General features: G+C 44.3%; 1 protein-coding gene across 1 annotated transcript in view; it reads right to left on the reverse strand.

The window, feature by feature from the left end:
* The window catches only part of LOC135215566 (RING-type E3 ubiquitin-protein ligase PPIL2-like), a 233,628-nt gene that overhangs the window by 121,477 nt on the left and 85,057 nt on the right, over positions 1-27,094 (reverse strand). The window contains exon 7 of the mRNA XM_064250426.1: positions 9,773-9,921. Within this exon, the coding sequence (XP_064106496.1) occupies positions 9,773-9,921 (149 nt within the window). The remainder of the gene's footprint in view (positions 1-9,772; positions 9,922-27,094) is intronic.

The raw sequence follows: 27,094 nt of genomic DNA on the forward strand, positions 1-27,094 counted from the left end.
GGCTCCAGAAAGGATTATACGAAAACTGAGGTTCCACTGTATTTCATTCTAATTTTTATCACCAATTCCTACAAATAATACTGAATAAACACGTCTTCATTCAGTCTTCTTGGAGATCAAAGCATTTAGTTTTGAAAATAAAGGAATTTTTCAATAAAAACCAAAAGAACAATTTTCTGAACTCAAAAACAAGAAACAATGAGAAATATTCAGACTTCTGAAGCCAGTTGTCCCTATAAGAAATTTTCTCTCCTATGCTAATGCTAGAGAAAATGGGATATTTTAATGGAGAACAATTATTTTTTAATAAATTTTATTTTCACACTTGTTTCCCATTCTTTTTTTTTCTTACAATTTGTTGTTAGGGTGCTGTAAAAACAATGAACAAAGTTGTCCATAAACCCAATCTAAACGTTCAAAGTTGATCCAATATAGGATCAATTATAAACTCTTATATTTTTTACAACCTGTCGTTCACAATGCCGTACAAGCGATGAGGAAAATTGCCCAGGAACCAATCTAAACATTCTTTTTTACTAAAAGCATTTCTAGATTTTTGCTATTTAGGCATAAAAAAATCCAAAACCGTAAATAAGTTAGCTGACCCTTATCTGAATTATTCATACAGACATTTTATACAAGTCTTTCTTACAATTTATGGTTCAGTGTTATACAAGCAATGAAAAAATTGTCAATAAACCAATCTATGCATTTTTTAAAGCATTATTGCTTCAGGATGTGTTTATTTAGACATATTATTATTATAAAGGATTAGTTTATTCAGACCTCTGAGCCTAAGAACAGCTCTTCTCAGGCTGGTTTATTTAGACATAAAACAGTTGAAAACTGTTAATAACTAAAATTCAATAATTCCTCAAAATTCAAGAGGCCAGCGAGCCCCAAAGCCAACCCTAGGTCCTACAGTAGACATTTCATGTGGAGGTAAGTGAACACTGCCCTCTCTTTGTGCCAAGGGGAGGTACTTACTAAAAGACCTGGACTTCTTGTGAGACACGTGGGACTATTTCTACATACATGAAGAGGCAGAAGAACACAAGACGGAGGAAGTCAATGACAAGGAGGGGAAAAAGAACTATTTTCACCTTGCTTCTATAGTTTCTTGGGGTTGGGATTGTATAAATGTTCTTTAACTATTCAATTCAGAAGCAGTTCCATTAAACTATATAGTAATCATAATAAAAATCAGTACTCACTGAATACTAATGGTGAAGTCCTGTTGTTTTTAATCTTCTCAGGACAGAAAACTAAACAATGTTAGTCTTTGTTGATTTTTAATTAGGTAATGATTAGTATTAAAATCTTAAGTGAATATGTACGTATAAGCTGAGTATGTCACTTCTAGCTTAGGGTTCCTACAGGCTCAAGCCCAGATCTAGCAAACTCGTTTTCTGGTAATTTTCAGTAAGTGCAAAATGAAATCATTTTGAAAATTAAAACTCTCCTAATTACTTTCTGGGCTCAGCTCGTGTCGCTGCGCGAAATATCCTTTAATCTATTATTTCTAGGGTAAATGTACTAACACATACCAGAGAATAAATAAAATAAAGAAAAAGGTCAGTATAACTGACTCGCTCACCCTCCAAGAGGGTGTCGGTATGAACACTAGGCGAGTGAGACCACTACCACGAGCCAAATACCAATAGAAATCTCCCACAACAAAAACCCTCCATGAGGAGAGCCGACCCACAGAGTGAGCAGCTCGTACTACTACTACTCCATCCCATGCTGCCGACTGCTGCGCCTCTGTGGCCATCCTTTTAAGTTAGCGCACACGAGTCACTTGTGCTATTTTTCTCTCTGTGTTTTTTGTGCCCTTTCGTTGGATTTTTACTATAATGGAGCGTGCAGCTATCGCAGCAGCTAAGTTAAGTACTCAGTATTTACGGTTAGTTTGGTTTTTTCCGTCCCTGAGACAGTATTTGCCGTTTTTTAGGTATAAATACGTTCTCGGGGTCGGAAGCATGGCAGCATGGTTCTGCCGCGTGATGGGTTCGTTCTTGGTCTCCCATACCTAGAAACATCCCTTATTTATGTACGCTCTATTTGATTATCCGCTTTGTTTAGATTAAGGTCTACTCAGGTTGTCATGCATGCATGTATTTCACCTTATGTAGGCTTTTTCTATCCAGAACCCTAGTCCAGGTTCTTAGTATCGGCCTCTGACTGGCTTTGAGTGGTAGACTTGCCTTCGGGTTAGTCGTACACTCCTGGATTTTTTTCTCCTGCTATATTACTTTCTCTCTTTCATTTTATTTTATTTATTATATGTATTTTGTCATCGTTAGTTAGTTAGGCGTCTGGCTTAGCCTAGGTACCTGATCATAGAGCCTATACTACCGCTGATCAGTTTCGGTTGCTTCCCTATAGCATCTCTCTGATCAGTTGGTTTTAGCCCTGTGGGCCTGTATGCTACCGCTTTTTCAGTTCAAGTTGCTTCCCGATAGCTTCTCTCTGATCAGTTGGTTGGCCTAGGTTTGGTTATCGTATCTCAGTTTACCGCCCTCGTGGTCACTTCGTGATCACGGGACAGCCACAGACGCCTGCCAGTCACCCTTCCCCCCCTCCCGCTCTTCCATAGAGTCGGGCGGGGGTGGGTCGGTCTGCCCATGCTCGCTCCGCATACCCAGAGCCTGCCTCCCTCTCTCCCCTCAGGCGGGAGGGGGGCTAGGGAGTCGGGGACAGACCCAGACTGTCTCGACCTCTCCGGCTTCTCGGTCCGGTCCGGCCGGGTGGTACGTTGTGGGGGCCCTGGCCTTCCCCCCCTCTGTTACTACCGTGTCGCTCCGGGCTAGCTCGAGCATGTATGTCCTCTCGCCCTTTCCCTCCTTACTAGAGCTCCTCCCTGATCGGAGTCCTGGTATCCAGCGGAAGGGGCTAGTCCACCCAGCAGAGTGGACCGGAACATACAGTAGGTCACTACTAACCTTACCGTATTGCTGAGTTACTACACTCCGCTTCACACTGGACCTAGTCCGGTTCGCTTGTGTTTAGGTTTAAGTTATCTATAAGTTTATCTTAAGTACCTTAAACCATCCCCCCTCCCTTTCATATCTTACCGGATCTCTCCGGGATTATAGCCTATTCAGGCAATGCAGGGAGGGGGTATGCCCAAATTTTTTCCGAGCTCCGGCATGTAACGGAGTTCTTTTGTCCTTTAGTCTGTAAGTGATGCCTTTTAAGATACTCATGTGTCTTCCCACTTACAGGCCACCAACTGTGAGCATCCGGGATGTTCCGCTACACTTCAGGACCCCTGTGGACACGAAGTTTGCCGGTCCCATGCTCCATGCGCGACTCCGCACGGGGACATCCAGGTCTGGTACCATGAGACGTGTACCATATGTTACGATCTGGTGAGCCAGCTTCTTTGGAAGGGGTAAGTATTCCATCTCCAGTAGCTGCTCCGCTTCTTTTTAGTGCTTAAGTTTTCATCATTTACTTTAACTTAAGGCATCTAGTTTAAGTTATACTCTAAGTTTTAGTTTTAAGTGATTCTTAAATCTAAAATACGCCCTCTCTTACAGGCTCCGGCAGTAAGGGATACCGCCCACTGGGCTACCCTGCGGGCCTGGGTCGGAGGTTTTTGGCAAGAACGCCGCCAAGGGTCAGCCCTACATCCTCGAGAAGCGGTTAGCACTATTAATCTTCCCCGGAGGCAAGGCGACAGGTTACGTTCGACCCAGTAGAGGCGGACCCGACTATCGCCTTCATCCAACAACAGCTGGCGGCCTCCTTAACTGAACAAGACCAGGATATCTCCACGGATGTCGCAACCCTGGATATTAATGTTGAACCGATGGTAGGTATAGACGACCTGTTGGTCGAGGTAAGTAAGGTGGGCACCCAAGGGTCGCCCTTGGGTGTGACTGTTTCTTCTACCCCTGCAACCTCTCCATCCTTCCAAGGCTTTACGGGTGATGAATTATATACTCCTCCTGAGTTCGGTTAGACCTAAGGTCAAGGCTAAAGTGATGACCTTGACTAAGACGTCATCGTCGTCTAAGAAGACGTCCTCGTCTTCTTCTTCCTCACGTAAGTCTCCGGCTCACAATCCCGGCCCAGACAGGTCTAAAGCTTCTAGCTCCGGCTCTAAGTCCTCAAAAAGTAAATCCAAGGAGAGATCTCGCACTCCGGCAGAATCACCAGTTCCGCTACCATTGGTTCCAATTCAGAGCCTCCCCTCCACCTCCGCAGCAGCTCCGGCTTTGGACTCCAATGCTGGCCTGTTGCAACAGGTGGGCGACCTAGTTGGGTCCCTAAAGAGTAGTATGGAACAAATGATCTCTCGCCTGTCGGATAGGATCACTTCCCAAGATACTATTATAGCCGGGCTAAGAGAAGCTCCTCTAGCCTCTCCCTCACTTTCCAACACAAGTGGAACTCAGCTTCCTCCGTATGACTCACTTCCTGCTTTCTCTATGAACAACCCATGGAGAGTAGCGTCATACGCCCCCTTCCAGGACGGTCTCATCTCCATACCGGAGTTTGGAACTCGAAGAATAGAGGACTTCGAGTTCTACCCGGAAGGCCTACAGCCTCCTTTCATAGGCTACGCAAGGCTCACGCCTTCGGCTATGGTTCGGGACGATAGGGTACCAAAGGAGACAGTCCTCTATTCACGAGACCAGGCTCAGAGAGAATGGCTCAGATGTTTAGAGGACATGGATTGTTCTAACACCAAGATACAACCATTTAAAAGTCCCTTTACCATTTTCACAATGGATGAGAGTACCCCGCTCCCGTCCCGCCTAACCAAGATAGCAAGGTCGACCATCTCAGCGGCCCAGAAGGGGGAACCCATGCCTCAGTTGAAAGAAGCAGATCCCACATCTCCGTTACTCCCTTCAATTGGAGAATTGTGGGAAGACTTGCCGAATACATTCTCAGCTGGCAACTCAAACCGGACTGTGCTATGGAGCAGTTTGGTGAAAGCTACCCAGGCTCCCAGATAGTCTTATTCAGGCTGAATTTGACGCAAAATCACGACTAGCCAGATCAATCAACTCTATGGCTATGTCTGAGGTAGCAACCATGGCCTATGGATCAGAACCAATTTTTAAGCTTATGACCAAAGCCCTGACTCAACGGTGCAGTCAGATATGTTCGAGTTTGCCACTGCTAGAACGAATTGTAGGAAGCATGTCATGCTAGAGGCAACCATCGACATGAGCCGAATAGGTTACTCTCCTCTAACATCTGGGGCGCAGATCTCTTCCCAGAGGCTATGGTTAAGGAAGTCCAGCAGAGGCTACGAGGTTGACCAGAGCCTTAAGGACCGTTGGGGCCTTACGGCTAGGAGGAGGCAAGACCTGACACCTAAAGGTAAGGGACAGAGGAAACCCAGGCGTTTCCAACCTTACCAGAAGAAGCAACCACGCTTTCCTCAACAAGTTCCAGCAGTGCCGTTAGTGCAGACAGCCCAACCTTCCACTTCTAAGGGTCAATCACAGCCAATTTATGTGATATCCCCTCAGCCTCAACCTCTACCTCATACGCCATCTCTCCAGCTTTACAAATCAACGCCTTCGAGAGTCAAGCTTCTCAGAAGTATGACCGCTCGGTAAGGGAGGCAGAGGTAAGCGGTCCTTTCGTGGGAGAGGATCGGGAGGCCCCTTTAATAGGGGAAAGCACTTCAGAGGCGGCCGAGGCGGTTACCAGAACCAATGAAGAACTTCAGGTATGGAGGGAGGCTGTTTCACTTTCGCCACCGGTGGAACTTCAGCCAGTGGGCTCAGAGCATAGTGTCAAAAGGGCTGGGTTGGAGCTGGTTGACGAACCCACCTCCAGCCAGACCTTTCCGTCAACTTCCTTCCAAAGAATTGACAGAGTACGCAGAGGACCTCCTTCAGAAAGGAGCTATAGCGAGAGTCAAGAGATTAAAAATTTCAAGGTCGCTTGTTCAGCGTGCCAAAAGAAAGGCTCACAAAAAAGAAGGGTAATCTTAGACTTGTCCCGCTTAAACTTAGCCATCCGCTGCGACAAGTTCAAGATGCTCACGATCTCACAGGTGCGGACCTTACTTCCCCGTGGGCCGTCACCACCTCTATCGATCTTACAGACGCCTACTATCATATCCCTATTGCAAGACACTTCCGTCCGTATCTGGGATTCAAGATAGGAGACCAGACATTCTCCTTCAAGGTAGTTCCATTCGGACTCAACGTGGCACCCAGGGTGTTTCACGAAGCTAGCGGAAGTGGTAGTGCAACAACTCAGATAGCCAAGGGATTATGGTAGTGGCGTATCTCGACGATTGGTTGATCTGGGCCCCATCAGTCGAGGAATGCAACAAGGCTACACTGAAAGTGATCCAGTTCCTAGAATATCTAGGATTCAAGATAAACAAGTCCAAGTCAAGACTCACTCCAGAGTCAAACTTTCAGTGGCTAGGCATTCAATGGAATCTATCCTCCACACGCTGTCGATTCCATCTACCAAAAGGAAAGAAATAGCGAAAGTCAGTCAAGCATTTCTAAGTCACAAACTAGCATCAAGGAGAGCTCAGGAAAGGATCCTCGGCTCTCTCCAGTTTGCATCAGTAACGAACGTCTTAATGAAAGCCAAACTGAAAGACCTAACCAGGATCTGGCGCTCGCGAGACAAATGTCAGGTCCAGGGACAAGCTATCCTCAGTGTCTCTGATTCTAAAGAATCGGCTTCGGCCCGTGGGCAAAAGTCAAGAATCTATCAGTGTCAGTACCCTTCAGTTTCCTCCACCAGGGATCACCATCCACACAGACGCGTCCTTAAGCGGCTGGGGAGGGTATTCCCAGGTCAAAAGGTTCAAGGATTTGGTCACTCCAGTTCCGTCAGTTCCATATAAACGTACTGGAGGCAATGGCAGTGTTCTTGACTCTAAAAAGGTTACACCCACCAAAGTACTCCCACATAAAGCTAGTCCTGGACAGCGCAGTGGTAGTACATTGTATAAACAGAGGAGGCTCCAAGTCACGTCATCTAAATCACGTCATGGTAGCCATCTCTCCCTGGCAGACAAGTTCAGTTGGCATCTTTCCTCCACTCCACATAGCTGGAGTGAGAAACGTCATAGCAGACGCCCTATCCCGATCAGTACCCCTAGAGTCGGAATGGTCACTAGACAACAGTTCGTTCCAATGGATCCTTCAAAGAGTCCCAGGGCTACAGGTGGATCTCTTCGCATCCCAAGCGAACCACAAACTACCGTGTTATGTAGCCCCCAACCTGGACCCTCTGGCTTACGCCACGGACGCCCTGGCTCTGGACTGGAACAACTGGGAGAAGATTTACGTCTTCCCTCCAGTGAATCTCCTTATGAAAGTATTGAACAAACTCAGGACATTCAAGGGTCAAGTGGCTCTAGTAGCCCCAGACTGGCCGAAGAGCAATTGGTATCCCCTAATTCTGGAACTGGGCCTTCGTCCTCTTCGGATCCCCAGTCCCAAGCTCTCCCAGTCAGTACAAACGAAGACTGTGTTCGCTTCCTCAGGGATTCTCAAAACCTAACTTTATGGATTTCATGAAGTTTGCGGCAAAAAGAGATGCGAATATTGACCCTCAGAATATTCTCTTCTTGGAATCGCCGATAAAAGGGATTCAACTTTGAGGCAGTATGATGCTGCTGTCAAAAAGTTAGCAACCTTCCTGAGAGAGTCAGATATCAGAATCATGACAGTTAATTCAGCTATATCCTTCTTCAGATCCTTATTTGAAAAAGGTTTAGCAGCTAGCACGATTACGACAAACAAGTCAGCCTTGAAAAAGATATTTCAATTTGGATTTAACATAGACTTGACGGATACCTACTTCTCGTCTATTCCTAAGGCATGTGCTAGACTTAGGCCTTCTGTGAGGCCTACGTCAGTTTCATGGTTCTTAAACGATGTTCTAAAACTGGCTTCCGAAAACCGATAATGACACATGCTCGTTTATGATGCTCCTAAGGAAAACCCTATTTTTATTAAGCCTGGCTTCAGGAGCAAGAATTTCAGAACTGTCGGCTTTATCCAGAGATCCGGATCATATTCAATTCCTTCCCACAGGGGAAGTCCTACTTTCTCCGGAACGTAGCTTTTTGGCAAAGAATGAAGATCCTTTGATGAGGTGGGAACCTTGGAAAGTACTACCTCTTCCACAAGATGTATCCCTTTGTCCAGTTTCAACCTTACGAGCCTTTCTATCCAGGACCTCCTCATCCTCATGGGCGGGGCCCCTCTTTAAGAGGGAAAAAGGTGGAACTTTATCCATTAAAGGCATCAGGCAACAAATCCTGTACTTTATTAAACAAGCCAATCCTGACTCTTTCCCAAAAGCACATGATGTCAGAGCAGTAGCCACCTCAATTAATTATTTCCAACACATGAACTTCGATGAGTTGAAAAAGTATACCGGATGGAAATCGCCGACAGTGTTCAAACGTCATTACCTTAAGTCCTTGGAAGCTCTGAAATTTTCAGCAGTAGCAGCGGGAAACACTAGTTTTTCCCTGACTCTAGTTATTTGTAGTAGAAGATTCAGTCCTCCTTTCTACCTGCTTCACCCAACAGTTCGTCTATTCCTACCGTGTTCATTTACATTCACCTTGTGCCTTAGCTGCTTTTATGATGATGTAGTGGGTGCCCCTTATTTTTTTGCTAGGGACACTCACAGATGATTATGGATATTGATCTCATGGATGTTACCCCTTATTTTTATGCTAGGGGATACATCTCATTTATAATGGTTACGGGTTTGTTTTGTATATTTAAGTCATATACATTCCTTATATATTATCATTGTTGATTAATTTGTTCATTTGATTGTTTTAATTGCTATTATATTTTTGATACATGCCTTTACACAGATACCATTTTGTTACATGTAAGCCATTTACCTCTTGTACATATGTAAATTACCTTATGTTAAGAAACATGTTTAGAATTAAGGGTAATTTAAGCATATTTTTATTTTGTATCACTGTGTATTTGTATCTTTTAGCAATTATATTCTTTTTATATTTACTTTATTTTTATTTGAGACCTATTCTGATTTATTTTATTACTTTTGTTTACAATCTTGTGCTATTTCTCTGGTACGATTTCGCGCAGCGACACGAGCTGAGCCCAGAAAGGGATTTTGACGTAAGGAAAAATCTATTCTGGGCGATTGGCTCGTGTCGCCAGCGAAATCCCACCCTACCCATCCCTTCGCCCAAGATTGTCTGCTAACTTCAGGATGGCCACCAGAGGCGCAGCAGTCGGCAGCATGGGATGGAGTAGTAGTAGTACGAGCTGCTCACTCTGTGGGTCGGCTCTCCTCATGGAGGGTTTTTGTTGTGGGAGATTTCTATTGGTATTTGGCTCGTGGTAGTGGTCTCACTCGCCTAGTGTTCATACCGACACCCTCTTGGAGGGTGAGCGAGTCAGTTATACTGACCTTTTTCTTTATTTTATTTATTCTCTGGTATGTGTTAGTACATTTACCCTAGAAATAATAGATTAAAGGATATTTCGCTGGCGACACGAGCCAATCGCCCAGAAATAGATTTTTCCTTACGTCAAAATCCCTTTTTTATGATTCAAAGTATTTTCTATGATGGGAAAATTCATGTTACACATGGACAGATGAAACACCACATCATACCTCAATTACTTATGTAAGAATGGATAGCTTGATGGGAAGAGAACAAAAGAACTGGATAAAAAGTAATAGGTACAAAGTAAAAACAATATAACAAATTTCTGCATAAGGTGCAATGGTATACAATATACTATAGCATGTCAAATAACATTACCATGAAATGACGTATAGATCTGTGAAACTTGGTTCCGATATAGTATTTTCTCTCACACAGGCGCAAGAAGTTTTCTGAAGCTTTTGATACACTATCACAGTATATTTCAAGGTTTAAAGTTCCTAGGTTTGTTTTTAAGGACACATAACCTGTTATAAAGAAAATAAATATAGTAAATACATTTTGATATGCAACAGTCAAGGAAAATTACAAATCTTAAGAGTCAAAGATTTCTATGCCACAAACTTCTAAAGTATAACCAACTAGATGTTACTATTACAACTTCATAATTATAAAAAAAACAATATACTAATAATACAGTATAAGAATATGTATTGTCCTTAACTTTCCAACACATTATATTACATAAAAAATGATATTTTCATGATAAAATAAAGTTTCACATATACTTACCGAACAGTTACATAGCTTATAGCTTCTTACCTGCGGCAGTCGAAATTCAAATTGTTGGCGCCAGCGGCGTTGCTATCTTAAGTATAGGTGATACAAGACCCGCCCACATCCGGGAACCCTGGGTACTGCTAGCCTTCTACCGTCAATTTTCGTTTAGCCGACACGTCCATCTGTGGGGAGGTGGGTGGGCTTTGATTATGTAACTGTTCGGTAAGTATATGTGAAACTTTATTTTATCATGAAAATATCATTTTCACATAAGTGACTTACCGAACAGTTACATAACTGAATCCAAACTACCCGGAAGGAGGGTAGATGGACTACATAAAAATGACAGTAAGACCACATTAAACAGCAAATGTTGCAGTACCCTACCTTGTGAGAGAGCAGCTGCAGGAGAATACTGCCTCTGGTTGGCGCTCTCATCACTCGTAGGAGACGTGGCAGTATAGGCCAGGGTCGTTCCTACTTAGTGGGATTTTGTAACCATGGACAAGACCGTTGGTTAACAAAATATTAAAAAACAGATAATGCCCTTGCCCTGGGCTTCAAAAACCAGATAAAAAACAACAGACCATCACCTATACCAAAAATAATGACATACTCAAAAGTAATAAATAAGATCTGGAGGTTCTCCAAAGTACTATGAGCCTCCAGTCTGCCCACGACTCAACAACCTATAACAAGGCGAGGAGACAGTAGAGGATAGAAAGTTCCCCTATGTTTCCTTTCCCAACACCATGCCCGCTACCGACAAAGGACCCAATTTACAACAACTATCATAGGTAGCCTCTACATTCTTCAGGTAAAATGAGGCGAACACAGATCTCGATCTCCAAAACGTAGATTGAAGAATCGAGGAAAGCGACATATAGTGCTTGAAGCTTAAGGATGTCGCCACTGCACGTATTTCATGTGCTTTCACCTTAAGCACATTTAGAGTCTGATCTTGGACTTGAGAGTGTGACTCCAGTAACAGACTTCTCAAAAAGAACGAAATAGCGTTCTTGGAGAGGGGTTTTGCAGAATTCTTAACCGAACACCAAAGTCGGTCGGAATTACCTCTAACGGATTGTGTCCTTGACAGGTAACATTTCAGAGCTCTGACAGGACATAGTAAATATTCTTCGTCCATCGGACCCACTATATTAGATAATCCCTTAAGTACAAAAGATTTAAGCCATGGGTTAGAGGGAGATTCGTTCTTTGCTAAAAATTCGTTAACAAAAGAACAAACCGCATTACGATTTTTGAACCCCACCTCTTTGTGGATGGCTTGTAACTCACTCACTCTTCCTGCTGTAGCCAAAGCAAAGAGAAAAAGTGCCTTCCTCGTTACATCTCTCAAAGACGCTTCACGAAGTGGCTCGAATCGTGAAGACATCAGAAAAGTTAAAACTACGTCCAAGTTCCAGTCCACACTATCCTTCTTGGATACTTTTACTGTATTAAATGATTTAATTAAATCTCCAATATCCTGGTTAGAGGAGATGTCAAGCCTATAGGCTTAAACACTGAGGACAGCATAGCTCTGTACCCTTTAATTGTCGGATACCGACAAGTTCTTAACTTCTTTAAGGTACAGGAAAAAAATCAGCTATTTCTGTCACAGAGGTTTTAGAAGACGAGAAATTATGTCTTCTGCACCACGTCCTAAAGACTCCCCACCCCACTTCGATTGGTAAAGCTTGGCGGAAGAGCTTCTTCGACAGTTAGCAATAGCCTCCTGCCACTCTACGAGACCCCTTAGCTCTGACGAGTTTCCGGACAGTCTGAACCCTGTCAGTGACAGAGCGGACAAATTCTGATGATACCTGTCGAAGTGGGGCTGTTTGAGTAGCCGAGGATACTGAGGAAGAAGTCAGGGATGGTCTATAACCAACTTGAGAAGGTCTGGGAACCCCTCTTTCCTGGGCCAGAATGGTGCTACCAGCGTCAATGACACATTTTGATGTGAGAGGAACTTGTTCAACACCTCTCTGATCATTCCAAATGGGGGAAAGGCGTAAACGTCTAGACCCGTCCAATCCTGAAGCATTGCGTCGGTCTTCCAAGCAAGAGGATCTGGAACTGGGGAACAAAAGATCGGAAGTCGATTGTTCCTCGACGTGGCAAACAGATCCACTGAAGGTATTCCCCAAAGTTTCCACAGTTCCTGACAAATTTTGTCTTACAATGTCCACTCCGTGGGAAGAACTTGGTTTACTCGACTGAGTTCGTCTGCCAGTACATTTAACTTCCCCTGTACAAACCTCGGAACGAGGGAAATATCCCGATCTTGAGACCAGAGAAGGAGATCTTCTGCGACTTTGTTGAGGGAGAATGAATGGGTTCCTCCCTGATTCCCGATATAAGATAGAGCGGTGGTGTTGTCGGAGTATACTGTCACTCTCTTTCCCACGACCAAAGGAGCGAATGCTTGTAGACCGAACCAAATTGCCTTCAACTCCTTCATGTTGATGTGATTCAACCTCTCTTTCTCTGACCATAATCCTGAGATCTTTTTGGTCCCTAGGAGAGCTCCCCAACCTCTGTCCGATGCGTCAGAGTATAATTCTACGTCTGGGTTCCTTAATGTCAGGGAGAGACCCTCTTGCAATCTTTCCCTCGACATCCACCATCTCAAGTCGTTCTTGATCTCTTCCGACACTGGGAACGAATACGTGTCTGGTTGAGACTTCCGACACCAACTCGCTTTGAGATAAAACTGAAGAGATCTCATGTGAAGACGACCCAACTTTACAAACGTCTCTACTGATGATAACGTCCCTAGGAGACTCATCCATTCCAAGGCGGAGGAGGACTGACGGTTCAGGAATTGGCTCACTTTTTTGAGGCAAGATTCTATTCTTTTCGGGGACAGAAAAACCCGAAAAGTCTGAGAGTCCAGAATCATCCCCAAATAGGGGATCTTCTGGGACGGCACTAATTGAGACTTCTCCAGGTTGATGAGAATTCCCAATTGACTCGCTAATGACAGTGTCTTCCGTAAATCCTTCACGCACTGTGTCCTCGAACCCGATCTGAGAAGCCAGTCGTCCAGGTAAAATGCTGCATTTATGCCCAACATATGCAGCCATTTTCCCAATGGAGCAAGAACACGAGTAAATACTTGAGGGGCCGTCGAAAGGCCGAAACAAAGGGCTCTGAATTGATACATCCTCCCTTCGAACACAAATCTCAGGAACTTCTTTGAACTCTGGTGAATCGGGACATGAAAGTAGGCGTCCTTCATGTCCAGGGACACCATCCAATCGCCTGGGCGAAGTGCCGACATCACAGAATGATTTGTTTCCATATTGAACTTTGTCTTCAGCACAAAAAGGTTCAATGCGCTTACATCTAGCACTGGCCTCCAACCTCCCGAGGCTTTGGGAACTACAAAGAGTCTGTTGTAGAATCCCTGAGAACTGTCGAGGACTTCCTCTATTGCTCCCTTCTTGATGAGTGCATTGACCTCTGCTGCTAAAGCCAAAGCTCTCTCTGATCCTGGAGAATATGCTGTTAAGCTGATTGGTGTATCGGAGAGAGGAGGATCTAGAACAAAAGGAATCGAGTATCCCTCTCGAAGAACTTGAACTACCCATTGCTCTGCACCTCTTCGACTCCATTCTTCCCAAAAAAGATGGAGTCTTGCCCCTACTTGCACGTGAAGGAACGGCTTCTCACTTGTCCGAAGGTTTGGGGGGAGGTTTCTTTGAGGACTTGTACTGTGGACGCAAATTAGTCCTGGGTCGTTGCCACTTAGGTTTATTCCCTCGAAAGGGATGCTTCTGAAGAGGAGAAGACTTAGCTCCTGTCGGAGTAGGCTCTTTCGGACGTCTAGAAGACTGAAGAAGGAGATCATTAGTAGATTTCTTTTCTAAATCCGATAGAATTTGTTGAATGGTTTCTTCAGGAAAAGATGAGATTTACAGAGAGGAGCAAACATGAGAGCCGACTTCTGGTTATTAGTGACTGCTTTAGACACGAAAGAACACCACCTTTCTCTCTTCTTCATCACTCCCATTGTGAAAAGGGCTGCTAATTCTCCTGAACCATCTCTAACAGCCTTATCCGCACAGGACAGAACTCCTAACCAGTCTGTGGCAAAATCTTCTTCTAAAGACTGAGTCTTCAATCTTGCGAGCTAAAGAGGCAATAGTCCAGTCCAAAAAACTAAATACCTCAAATACTTTAAAAATATTCTTCACCAAATGGTCAAGCTCGGAAGAAGAAAATAAAATTTTAGCTGACGAAAAAGCTGCTCTTAGGTGTGAGTCCACTAAACCGGAGAAGTCTCCCTGGGAGGAGGCAGACACTCCCAAAGAAGGAACTTCTCCAGTTGCATAGAAGCGATACGCTTTACTCTGAAGCTTGGAAGGCGGGAATGCAAACGAAGCCTTACCTGTTTCCCTCTTCTTAGAAAGCCACTCTGTTGACTCCTTAAGCGCCCGCTTCGAGGACTGAGAAAGAACCAGTTTAGGTAGACACGAATACGCTGTCTTCCTATCTTTAACGAACACTGAAGGCGGTGAAGACGGAGAAGCAGGTTCAAAGTAATCTGGATAAGTGGAAAGGAAAAATTTAAGACGACTCGAATAAGCCGACGAATCCTTGTCATCTTGATCCAAAGCTTCCTCTTCAGACTGCACGGAAGCGGAGTCGAAATCAGGCTTATGTTGTACCCCGGTGGAGGTTTTCAATAAACTCATAAGATCCTGGAAATGCTTCTTAAATGGAGCTAAGGTAGAATCGTCTAACACTGTAGAAGTCAATGGTCTTTCAGTCGAAGAACGATTCTTTCTAACAGGTGAAGTCTCTGCACAACGAGTCGACACAGGCGAACAACCAGTCGAAATTCCTATCGACTCACAGCGAGGGGAGTCGAACTAAGTAAGACGAGCGAAACGCTTCTCTGGACAGTAATACGGAGTCGAACGAGGCGACCGAACCGAAACTGCGACTGAGACTCGCTTGGGAGAGTCGAGCGATCGTGAATTATCACGAAGTTTTGACCGAGATCCATTGCTTCTAGCCGAAAAATGCGACTGCGGAGGAGATTCACTAAATATCGCATCCGGAGCAAAACTACACGAAGGTTGAGGACTCCCATGCCTCTTAGACTTCTTAACAGGAGTCGGTGACGAATCACCCCCAAGAATCGAATGTCTTTTTAACGGTCGAGACACCAAATCACTTCGCCTTTTATGCACTGGCGATTGCACTTCCGAATCAGAAGACAGATGAGAATCACAAACACTAATACCTTTCCACATCTTTTTAGACGACACCCGCTAGTCGACGGAGTCGACGGCTGACCGTGGGCAAACTCCCCCAGACTCCTTCCGACCTCCGGTATGTCTTCTCCTGGTTGCGGGGGAGCGGGACAGTGACCTTCGTCTGGGAGTCGAGGGGGAACGGACAACCACCTCTTCAGGCGCAACATTAACACTTTGCACTGCACTAGATTTCACTGTACTATCTACAAATGCTTTAAAAGACATGCCTAACTTCATAACTGATTCAGCTAACACTTCGAACTTTTTATACATCTTAGACTCAAGCAAGGCAATGGTGTTGGGTTCGGAAACATGGGCAACTTGAACAGGGGTAAACAAAGGAGAAGTAGGAGGACTATTAATTGGAGACATATTCTCTAATAAAGGAGAGGCAAGAGAAGACTTATTTGTCTCCGAAGGAACAGGAGTAGTTTCTAACCTATTCTTACTACTAGCCCTAAGAGCTGCCTTCCTCTTCCTATCTTTCTCCATTTTATCAGCATGCGATCTAACCGCCTTCCATCCCTGTTCATCCAATCCTTTACATTCATCACATGTCACATCCATACCATTACAATTTTGTCCTCTGCATTTAGTGCACTTAGAGTGCGGATCGTGACATAACTTAGCTAACCTTGTTTTGCAGCCAGCGCTGCAAAACCTTACAGAAGATGAACTAGAATCTGACATAATTAGCAATAATGACGAAAAACAGCATAACTGGCAAGAAAAAACCAAAAACTTGTACATCACCAAACAAAAACCAAAATCCAAAATGGCGACGCAGGAGACTGCAGCGAAAATCTCACAGGTGTTACCCCGTGAGCGGCAGAAACGAAAATTGACGGTAGAAAGCTAGCAGTACCCAGGGTTCCCGGATGTGGGCGGGTCTTGTATCACCTATACCTAAGATAGCAACGCCGCTGGCGCCAACAATTTGAATTTCGACTGCCGCAAGGTAAGAAGCTATAAGCTATGTAACTGTTCGGTAAGTCACTTATGTGAAAATACATAATTATACAGATTCCCTCTAGGACATTAACTTCAAAGTTAAAATACAATATATAATGATTTTTAGGATAAAACTAATTTTTTAGGTACTTACCCTCTATTAATTGCTTTATCTAAGGCTACGGCACAAGTTTAAGTGTTAAAATTAAAACAAATGTTAATGAATGCTTCCAACAGTTACCCCACTCTTCGGAGGGTGGGGGTATGCAAATGTTTTGGTTTTCATTCTTCTCTTAATGATAGAGGTAAGTACTAGCCAAGAAATTTATTTTATCATACAAATCATTATTTTTTAGAAACTTAACCTCTATCATTTGCTGACTCCAACATGAGTGCTGGAGAAGGGTAAGAGAGTACCCTATAGCCAAATTATCATGATAAAATTAATTATTTGGATACTTAACTATTGTTAAAGTTATATTATATCTTCGTGTTATAGTTGCAATCAGCAATCAAAATAAAAGAAAATAAAGATTGACTAACACGTTAGGACTGTATATGTAATCATGTGTTCCCCACCAGGTGGCGCTGGAATGTTTACGTTTATCAGAATTCTTCATGACCACCCAATAAGATGTGGGGAGGCTGAATGGGTTTCCCCTTTAACAGTAGGTAAGTATCCAAATAATTAGTAATTTTATCATTAATATGACATTTTCATGATAAAACAATGTTTTAATTATACTTACCCAGTAATTATATAGCTAAGAGTTTCACTTGCTGGCAGTTAAAATTCCGAAATTCACAGGTCGCGCTAATTTTCTATTTGTTTTGGTTAGGTAACAATACCCCATCCATTTTCAGGGTAAGAGAGAGGAACATGGCAGAGCTTAGTTTGTTTATGCTCATCAACACAAATCCATGCTAGGGGACACAGGGTGGGGTCTGATTATATAATTACTGGGTAAACTAAAACTTTATTTTATCATGAAAATGTCATTTTTATTTATACAAATTCCCCAGTAATTATATAGTTGATTCCCATATTGCAGGAAGGTGGGAAGCATGGATAATTCTACCTCAGATTCATAAAAATACATAGACCAAGAATAGAAAAACTTTGCCAACATTAATTAAAATATTTATTGATTCCTTACCTGATAAGAGTTGTACCAGGAAAATACTGCCTCTGGTTGCCACGCATCTTATCATGTAACGGCGTGGCGGTAAAGCCAAGTAGCGCCTATTAAATAGTGGGACCTTTGTAGCAAAGGGCAATTCCGATGGCCAACAAAGGATCAACATTAATTGCCCCTGCCCAGGGCTCAGTACCAACATATCCCCAGAAAAAATTGTAACCTACAAACAAAATAAAATATCCACTACCACCCACAAAGGACTGAATGGTACTCCAGGTACTTCATACCTTCAGGCTCCCCATAAAACCTCACACCTTGTGTCAAGGAGAAAAACATTTTAGGAAGGGTTACTTCCTAGACCTCCTTTCCCAACACCACACCAGTTGCAAGAAATGGACCCAGGGTACTGCAGTCTTCATACACCGTTTCAATGTCAAGGAGATAATGCGATGCAAACACGGATTTACATTTCCAAAACATAGAATTGATAATAGAACTAAGAGATAAATTTCTCCTAAAACCCAGAGAAGTGGCTGCTGCCCTAATCTCGTGAGCTTTAGCCTTGCAGACTGGGAGGACGTCCTCCTTCACTGAAGAATGTGCTTCTCGGATGACGTCTCTTAAGAAGAATTCTAGAGCCGTAATATTCAACCTGGGTGGACAGTCCACCTTATAGTGGACGAGATTAAGTGAGGTGTGGACAGCTGTCTAGGGGTAGACTACTGGGTGGATGAGATCCTCACCTGCACGTGTATGTATGATATACAAGAGACTCTCTCTTTCTCTCTCCTATATTTCTTAAAATGCATACTATAAATACATACTATTTACCTATTGTAACATCGAGCTTCTACTTAATCACCACTAGGGGTGGACGACGTTAAAAAAGGTTGAAGACAACTGTTCTTGAGAACTCTTAGCTAAAGGATGAGGGTTTTTTTACAGAACACCAAACACTGCCAAAATCTCCAAGGATGTCTTTAGTTCTGTGAAGGTAGTATTTTAAAGACCTCACTGGGCACAGAGTTCTTTCCTCATCATCATTACCCTGGACTTCTGTCAAACTAGGGATCGAAAAAGAGCGAGGCCAGGGATTAGAGGGAGACTCGTTCTAGGCTAGAATCTACAAGGAATATGAACAAATACCATTCCCTTTCGAAAAGCCTATTTTGTTATCAAGTGCATGAATCTCGCTAATCCTTTTAGCAGTCGCTAAGGACACAAAGAAGAGAGTTTTTCTAGTTGAGTCCCTCAGACTAAGTTCATACATAGGTTCAAAATGAGACCCAGACAACCACTTTAACATAATATTCAGATTCCAAGGCACTATAGGAGAATCTTTATGATAAGAAGTATCAAACGACCTAATGAGATCAGAGATGTCTGGGTTGGAGGACAAGTCCAAGCCTCTGTGACGGAACACCGATTCTAATATGGCCCTGTAGCCCTTGATGGTAGAGGAAGACAGGTTTCTTACTGACCTTAAATGAAGCAAGAAATCAGCTATTTGCATCACAGTGGTCTTAGAAGAAGAGATGTTGGAATTCTTACACCACTCTGAAGATTCTCCAATTATTATGATACGCGTTGCTAGAAGATCTTCTCCTACACATGGAGATGCCTCTGAAGCTCCCTGAGAAAACCATTTCTTTCTTAGGAGTTTCTGGACAGTTTGAATAATGTCAGGGCCAGAGAAGACAGGTTTTGGTGGAATCTGTGGAAGTGTGATTGAGTAGCTGCTTCTTTTGAGGAAGCAGCCTCGGGAAGCCCACCAATAGATCTACGAGATTGGGGAACCATTCCTTCGATGGCCCAGAAGGGGGCCACCAAGATCAGAGAGACGTTGCTGTGTACAAGGAACTTGTTCAGCACTTGCCTTATCAGGCTGAACAGAGGGAAAGCATACAGTTCCTGGTCTGACCAGTCCAGAAAAAAAACATCCACTGCCCACACCTGATGGTCTGGAACTGGCAAACAAAATAGAGGGAGACAATAGTTCCAAGACGTGGCGAACAAGTCTATTGTCGATTTTCCCCACAGTTTCCGAAAGTCTAGGCAGACCAGAGGATCCAACGTCCATTCCGTTGGCAGGACCTATTTCCGACGACTTAGCTTGTCCGCTAAAACGTTTAGTTTCTCCTGGACGAACCTGGTGACTAAACCCGTACTGTTTCATTCTCCCCAATTGGGGAGATCTCTTGCCGCTTCGTAAAAAAAGACCGAGTCCTTCCTTGTTTCTTGATGTACGAGAGAGCAGTCGTGTTGTCCGCATAGGCCGCTATCGTCTTGTTCTCTACTTCTGATGCGAAGGACTGAAGGCCCAGGTGTATGTATTGCCTTTAGCTCCTTCACATTGATATGCAGAGATCTGTGCTCTAGGCCATACTCCCTAGATTTTGCTTTGCTCTAAAAGAGACCCCATCCTAGGTCCAATGCATCTCAAAAGGAGTTCAGGTCGGGGTTCAGTTGAAAGAGACTTGCCTTCCTACAGTCTCTGAGTTCCACCAAAGGAGGTCCTCTTTTATTTCCTGTGTTATAGGAAAAACATGTGAGTCTAGAAGCTCCTTGTTCCAGCTCGCTTTCAGATAGAATTGCATGGGTCTGAGATGTAGCCTGCTGAGCAACACAAGCTGCTCCATCGATGAAAGGAACCCTAGCAGACTCATTCAATTGTTGGCCGGGCACTCGTTTAAGGGCAGAACTTCTTGTATTTTTCTCATGCAAGAATCTACTCTTTTCCAGGTCAGAAAAACCCAAAAACTCCTGAGTCACGATGGCCATTCCCAAATATTGAATCTCCTGAGTGGGAATCAACTGAGACTTCTGGGAGTTACAAGTATTCCTAACTTCTGCACTAAAGAGTCTTTTTGATAGCATAGTCACTGTTTTGTCCTCAAAGGAATTACCTTCCCTGGTATGCGCCAGCACCCCAAGGTGATCAGACTAATATCAAAGAATTATCTTTTAGCCTGGTCTTTTAGCCGGGTATTATGCCATATTGATAAACACTATGACAAGTGATAGAGTATAATAGACTCAAAAGACAAGAAGGCATTTTATCCTGTCTTCAGCGAAAGCTGTACCCAGTTTTCTATGTCAAAACCCGTAGAAGTGACTATTGTGCATGCGCATCAGCCATCTTGTTTTATGTTCGGGCCCGCCAAAAGACCAAGAACCATTACTATTCTGATAATCACAGATGATAGTCTATTCTGCCAGTGCTCCTCTATCTTGAGATTTTTTCTTCGAAATCAATCATGGAATCGCCGACATTTGAAAGTTAAGTGCTTATTTAGTTAAAACAGTTAGGGTAAAAACTGTGGAACAAGAAAACTTTATTATGAGTACGAAAACTGGTGTTTTGTTTACATGTCCAGTGTTGTATAGAACACGTGACCAGTGAGATACATGTTCCAGGCTAGCCTTTACGAACACGAAAAGTGTTTTTAAATAAATTTTTGTTGGAAGTTTTTTTGCCTAAAGAACTACTCCATATTGTATTATTAATTGTTAATCTTTTCAGATAAAGGTTTCTACAATTTCCGAGGCAGTAGCCTACATAAGCTAGTAGCCTAGCTGGTTTAGGACAAGTAATTTTAGACGAGGAATGGCAATTATCAGTAGCCCGTAACCTAAGATAGTATATCTTAAAGATGACTAAATAACGTATTCTAAGGCTAGTAAAATTGGCAACAGGTGCCAAATGTAATAGTAGTCTAAAACTCGGAGCTGCATGTTAAGTGGCGGTTTTTAAGTAACATGTTGAATGAGGTGCTGAAATTGTAATTCGAATTATCACTCTTACGTTATGCTTAGAGCAAGTATTGATTTACTTGTAGGGTAAAATAACCTAACAAGAAGGTTAGTGTTGGTATGATGGTTTTATATAAGCTAGTTTATCAGTAATATAACATGCTAAAACTATTCGAGGCTTAGCAAAAATGTCTGTTTTACTATGATTTAGTATCTTAGCCTATATGCATATATATGTGTGTGCATATATGGGTATGTGTATATGTATGGGTCTATAAGCCACTTTATTAAAAAAATTTCAAAAATTACTTGACTCAGTAAAGGGATTTTGACGAAGGAAAAATCTATTTCTGGGCAACGACCTGTGTCGCCCTGTGAAATGGTTCCTTTGATACTATTTCTTAGGTATAAATATTGCTATTCATCCTAGAGAAAAAAAGAAACAATATAATGCCAAGATAAATGGCTCGCTCACCTCTAATAGAAGTGACGGTATAGTAAAGGAGCGAGTGGAATCACTACCAGAGGTCCCTTGCCATTTAGCTTCTTCCTTCGACAAAACCCCCAACTACGGAGGAGCCGTGCTACAGCTCCCGGTACCCTCTACTACTACTGTGAGCGCCTCTGACGCCTGTGACGTCATTCCTGAAGATAGCCTCCAAGCTTGGGGTAAGCTGGGTGAGGACAATCTAACTACAGGGTGGGGTTTCACAGGGCGACACTGGTCGTTGCCCAGAAATAGATTTTTCCTTCGTCAAAATCCTTTTTCTGGGCTTAACCTGTGTCGCCCTGTGAAATAGTACCAGAGAATGCTAAAACACCAAGCTTGAGGGACAGTACAGATAAGCAAGAAGGTAAAAACAAACACCTGTAAGGTTAATAGTATAATGATCAACTTAAATTTACAGTCTTACAACAATAGTTAATGGTATGAACCCTTAAACATGGGTTAGAACTTAAAAGATAATTAGCCTATCAAACAAGCAAAATATATAAAGGGTAGGCTTAAGACAGGATATCAAGTTGACTTATACATAAACATAGAACTGAATCCCAAACGAGAATGATGAACATAACAGCAATACTCAAGGTAACAAAATTACATTAGAGGCGACTAAACTAAGTAAGGGTGCAATGGGGCAGGCAGAAGGGAAGGCTACAAGAAAGTTAGAAGAACTTATAAAGAGTCAGGAGAAACTGTGTTTCCAGCTGCCACTGCTGGAAATTTGAGGGCTTCCAAGGGTTTTAGGTAGTGTCGTTAGATGTGGCCACTGCCCTAACATCGTGGGCCCGAGGAAAGGACTCCGGGTTGGCCTGTTTAATGAAGTATAAGATTTGATGCCTGATCCCTTTTAGGGAGATTGTACCACCCTCCTTCCAATGAACAATGGACCTGAAGATCTCAGAGTTGTTCTACCTAGGTAAGCTCTTAATGAGTTGACAGGACAAAGAGAAATGTCTTGAGGTAGTGGTAGGATTTTCCAAGAGGACCATCTGTCCTGTGGATCTTCATTTTTGGCTAGAAAGTGGCGATCTGGGGATAGAAGGACTTCCCCTGAGGGGAGGAACTCAATGTGACCCGGTTCCCTTGATAAGGCTGACAGTTCTGATATTCTAGCTCCTGAGGCTAAACTTAATAAAAATAGGGTTTTCCTCAGGAGAGATATATAATTGCATGAGTCTTTATTAATGTCCGAGGCCAGTTTGAGGACATCATTTAAAAACCAAGAGACTGATTTAGGTCTCGTTGATGGTCTCAGTCTAGCACAAGCTTTTGGTATGGAGGTAAAGTAAGAATCCGTAAGATCTATGCTAAAACCAAACTGGAAGATCTTTTTGAGAGCTGATTTGGTCGTAGTGATAGTGCTTGCTGCTAAACCTTTCTCAAACAATGATCTATAGAAAGTTATGGCTAGGTTCGTTGTCATGACTTGAGAGTTTGAATCCTTAAGGAACTCTGCTAGTTTCTTAACAGATGAGTCATATTGCCGCAGGGTAGATTCCCTTTTATCTGATTCCAAGAATGAAATATTCTGGGGATCAATGTCTGCATTCCTCATGGCTGCGAACTTCAGGAAATCCATAAAGTTAGGGTTTTCTGAATTCTTGAGGAAGCGGACACAGTCTGAGTTTGCACTAACTGGGTTAGTTTGGGGTTGGGAATCCGTAGGGGCTGGAGTCTCAACTCTAGAAGTAAAGGGAACCAATTGCTCTTGGGCCAGTTGGGAGCTACTAGAGCCACTTGGCCCTTGAATGTCCTGAGTTTGTTTAAAACTTTCAGGAGAACGTTCGCCGGAGGGAAGAGGTAAATCTCCTTCCATGTGTTCCAATCGAGGATCATTGCGTCTGTAGCATATGCCAGAGGATCGAGGTTGGGAGCCACATAACAAGGGAGTTTGTGGTTTGACTCCGTGGCAAAGAGATCTACTTGAAGTCCCGGGACTTGTTGACTGATCCAATTGAACGAGTTCCTGTCCAGTGCCCACTCCGATTCCAACGGAACGGAGCGAGATCGAGCGTCTGCTACTACGTTCTTGACCCCTGCCAAGTGAGTGGCTGACAGGTGCCATTTGTTCTTGTTTGCCAGAGAGAAGATGGCTATCATGACGTGGTTCAAGTGGCTTGACTTGGATCCGCCCCTGTTGATGCAGTGTACCACTACTGCACTGTCCAGAACTAGTTTGAAATGTGAGTTCTTGGGCGGCCGGAGTTGTTTCAGTGTGAGAAACACTGCCATGGCTTCCAGTACATTGATATGTAGTTGACGGAATGTTAAAGACCAAGTTCCTTGAACTTTTTTGTGTTGAGAGTATCCTCCCCACCCTGTTAGTGAGGCGGCCGTGTGGATCACTAATGATGGAGGAGGAAATTGTAGGGGAATTGCTTTTGATAAATTCTTTGCCTCCGTCCAGGGGCGGAGACGCTTTCGTAAGATCGCCGGGATAGAGGCTAGTTTGTCCCATGATTTGCAATTCGCTTTTGAAAGCCATACTCTGTTTATATCCTTGAGTTTGGCTCTTAGCAGAACGTCCGTGACTGATGCAAACTGGAGTGAGCCCAGGATCCTCTCCTGGCACCTCCGAGATGTTTGTTGTTGTTTGAGAAATTGCTTTGTAGCTTTTGCTATTTCTTTCCTTTTCAACGACGGAATTGATAGTGTGTGCGATTGTAAGTCCCACTGAAGGCCTAACCACTGGAATCGAGATTCCAGTGTTAGTCTGGACTTGATTTTGTTTATTTGGAAACCTAGATGTTCCAGAAAGTTGATCACCTTGACCGTTGCTACCTTGCATTCTTTGGGATTCTTTGCCCAAATAAGCCAATCGTCCAGATAAGCCACTAGCATTATTCCCTGTTTCCTTAGCTCTTGCACTACTGTTTCCGCCAATTTGGTGAAAATCCTGGGGGCTATGTTGAGCCTGAATGGCATTACTTTGAAGGAGTAGGATCTGTTTCCTAGTTTGAAGCCTAGGAATGGACGGAAGTGTCTGGCTATGGGAACATGATAGTAGGCATCTGTAAGATCTATAGAGGTTGTGACGGCCCCACGGGGAAGTAAGGTCCGTACCTGCGAAACGGTCAGCATCCTGAACTTGTCGCAATGAATGTATAAGTTCAGATGGGACAAGTCTAAGATGATCCTTCGGCTTTCCGAGTCTTTCTTTGGCACGCTGAACAAGCGTCCTTGAAATTTTAAATTGTTGACTCTTGAAACTACTCCTTTGAGAAGGAGGCCTTGGGTATACTCTACCGATTCCGTTGTTGGTGCTTGATAGAATTTGTTGGTTGGAGGAGGGCCCTCTAGCCAACTCCAACCTAGGCCTTTGGTTACTATGCTCTGAGCCCAGGGGCTGAACCTCCACCACTGGCGGAAGAGGTACAGTCTCCCTACTACCTTGGGACTCTCACTGTTGGCTTGCCGAGGGGCGACCACCTCTTGCTCCTCGGAAGCCTCTTCCCCTATTTGTAGCCCTGCCGGATCCTCTGAAATGAGAGGCACCCCTAGCTCTGCTGCCTCTCGCGAACCTGTTGAAGGCCTAAAAATTCTGGCCTTCATAGGTGGGGTTGTAGGCTGGGGAGACAGCGAAGGATGTAGAAGGTTGAGGCTGCTGTGACTGTGGGGCCAGGACTAGGTACTGTTGTTGACCCTTGGAGGAGGAGTGCTGTTGCCCTTGAGGTGTTTGTACCGCTTGGACCAGCGTCTGCTGAGGGTCCTGGAAGGGCAAGAACTTCCTCGGCTTCTTCTTAATCCTCTGGTTCGAACCAGAGGATTCCTGTTTCCTCTTAGGCACTAGCCCCCACCTGACCTTGAGGCACTGGTTCACCTTGGATGCCTCATGTAAGACCTCCGCCACCACTGGTGCAGGGAAGAGGTCCGTCCCCCAAATTGAGGAAGCTATGAGTTTGTTTGGCTCATGGCGGATGGTGGCTTCCGCCAGGACATGCTTCCTGCAATTCCTCCTGGCGACTAGAAAGCCGTAAAGGTCGCACTGCATGGTGTGCAGCAGACCTTTAGCCATGACTGAATAACGGCTCTTGCTGGTAAACTAGAGCCGTCATTTCAGCCATCGTCATGGAGGAGAGGGATCTTGAAAGCCTGGTCCGGGCGACGTACTCCGTCTGGATGAGGGAGTCCGACAACCTGGGAGGTCTCTCGCTAAAGATGGTGGTGGCGCAGTCAGCCTTAAGTTTGCCTACTGAGAAAGTTGGTACAGCTCCCTCGAAGTAGGCCTCAGAGCCTGGAACCAGGAGAGAGGTGGGTTCTTTCTCCCGGAGTTGAGGCAAAGGCTCATCCTTCAGGGCCGCCTGGAACGTTGCTTCCACTACCTTAAGGGTAAGTGGTAGCGGAGTACCTTCTACCGGTGTAAAAATGGTAAAGGGACTCCTGAAGGCCGTGATGCGAGTATTCTCGCAACCTCAATCTTCCAGGCTTCTCAGCAGAGTTTGTTGAGCTTGTTCCCTGGGAAGGATCACGGTTTCCTGGGGAACTTTATTTTCCCTCATCATGGCTGCTTCCGTTAGGCGGACGTAGCCTATGAATGGGGGTTGAAGGTCACTGGGAAAGAACTCGAAGTCTTCTAGCCTTCGAGTTCCAATGCCTTCAATGGTCAGCATCCCGTTGACGAACGGAGTGAGGCAATCCTCCAAGGGTTGGCAGCCTTGAATTCTGGCAGTTGCCTAGAGTCTGGCATTGGGAGAGGAGAGGGTGGCACTGCCAGAGGAGTCCCTGCCGCGATCGTGGTCTGGATCCCGGCGATGGCATTCTCTTGAGCAGCCAGACGTTCCGCCAGGGATTGGATTGACTGGCCGGAGGTCGCAACAGTACTTGAGAGCTGAGAGAGTACCGTGCCAACCTTGTTATCCACCAAGGTTCCCACGATAACCCCCATCTGCTCCAAGATGTTGGCCGAGAAGCTTTCGGGGTCGAAAGGGGGTACTTGAGCCCGATCCTTCCGAGACCTGCGTTTGGGGGACCTCGACGCTGACGAAGAGGCAGCCCTTGATCTGACTGTTCCGGGGTGGGGAGCCGGAGTACCAGCGTCAGTTAAGATGGCCGATTTCTTGGGTAGGGACTTCTTAAGTTTGTCCACGGGTGCCTTAACTTTGGGGATAACTGAAGTGACCTTAGGGCGAACTGCCCGTTGGTCTTCAGTGAAGCCCCGGAAAGAGGTAGAAGAGGAAGGACCAGTAGAAGGAGATGGAGAAAGGGAACTCAGGAAAGGGCCCTGAGAACCCACAGAAGCTGCCCCTACTGCACCCTTACCTGTGCCCATAGGGTCTACTGCCATGGGCTTAACGTCGAG

Source organism: Macrobrachium nipponense, chromosome 19 (genome assembly GCF_015104395.2).
Source record: "Macrobrachium nipponense isolate FS-2020 chromosome 19, ASM1510439v2, whole genome shotgun sequence".
NCBI lineage: Eukaryota > Metazoa > Arthropoda > Malacostraca > Decapoda > Palaemonidae > Macrobrachium > Macrobrachium nipponense.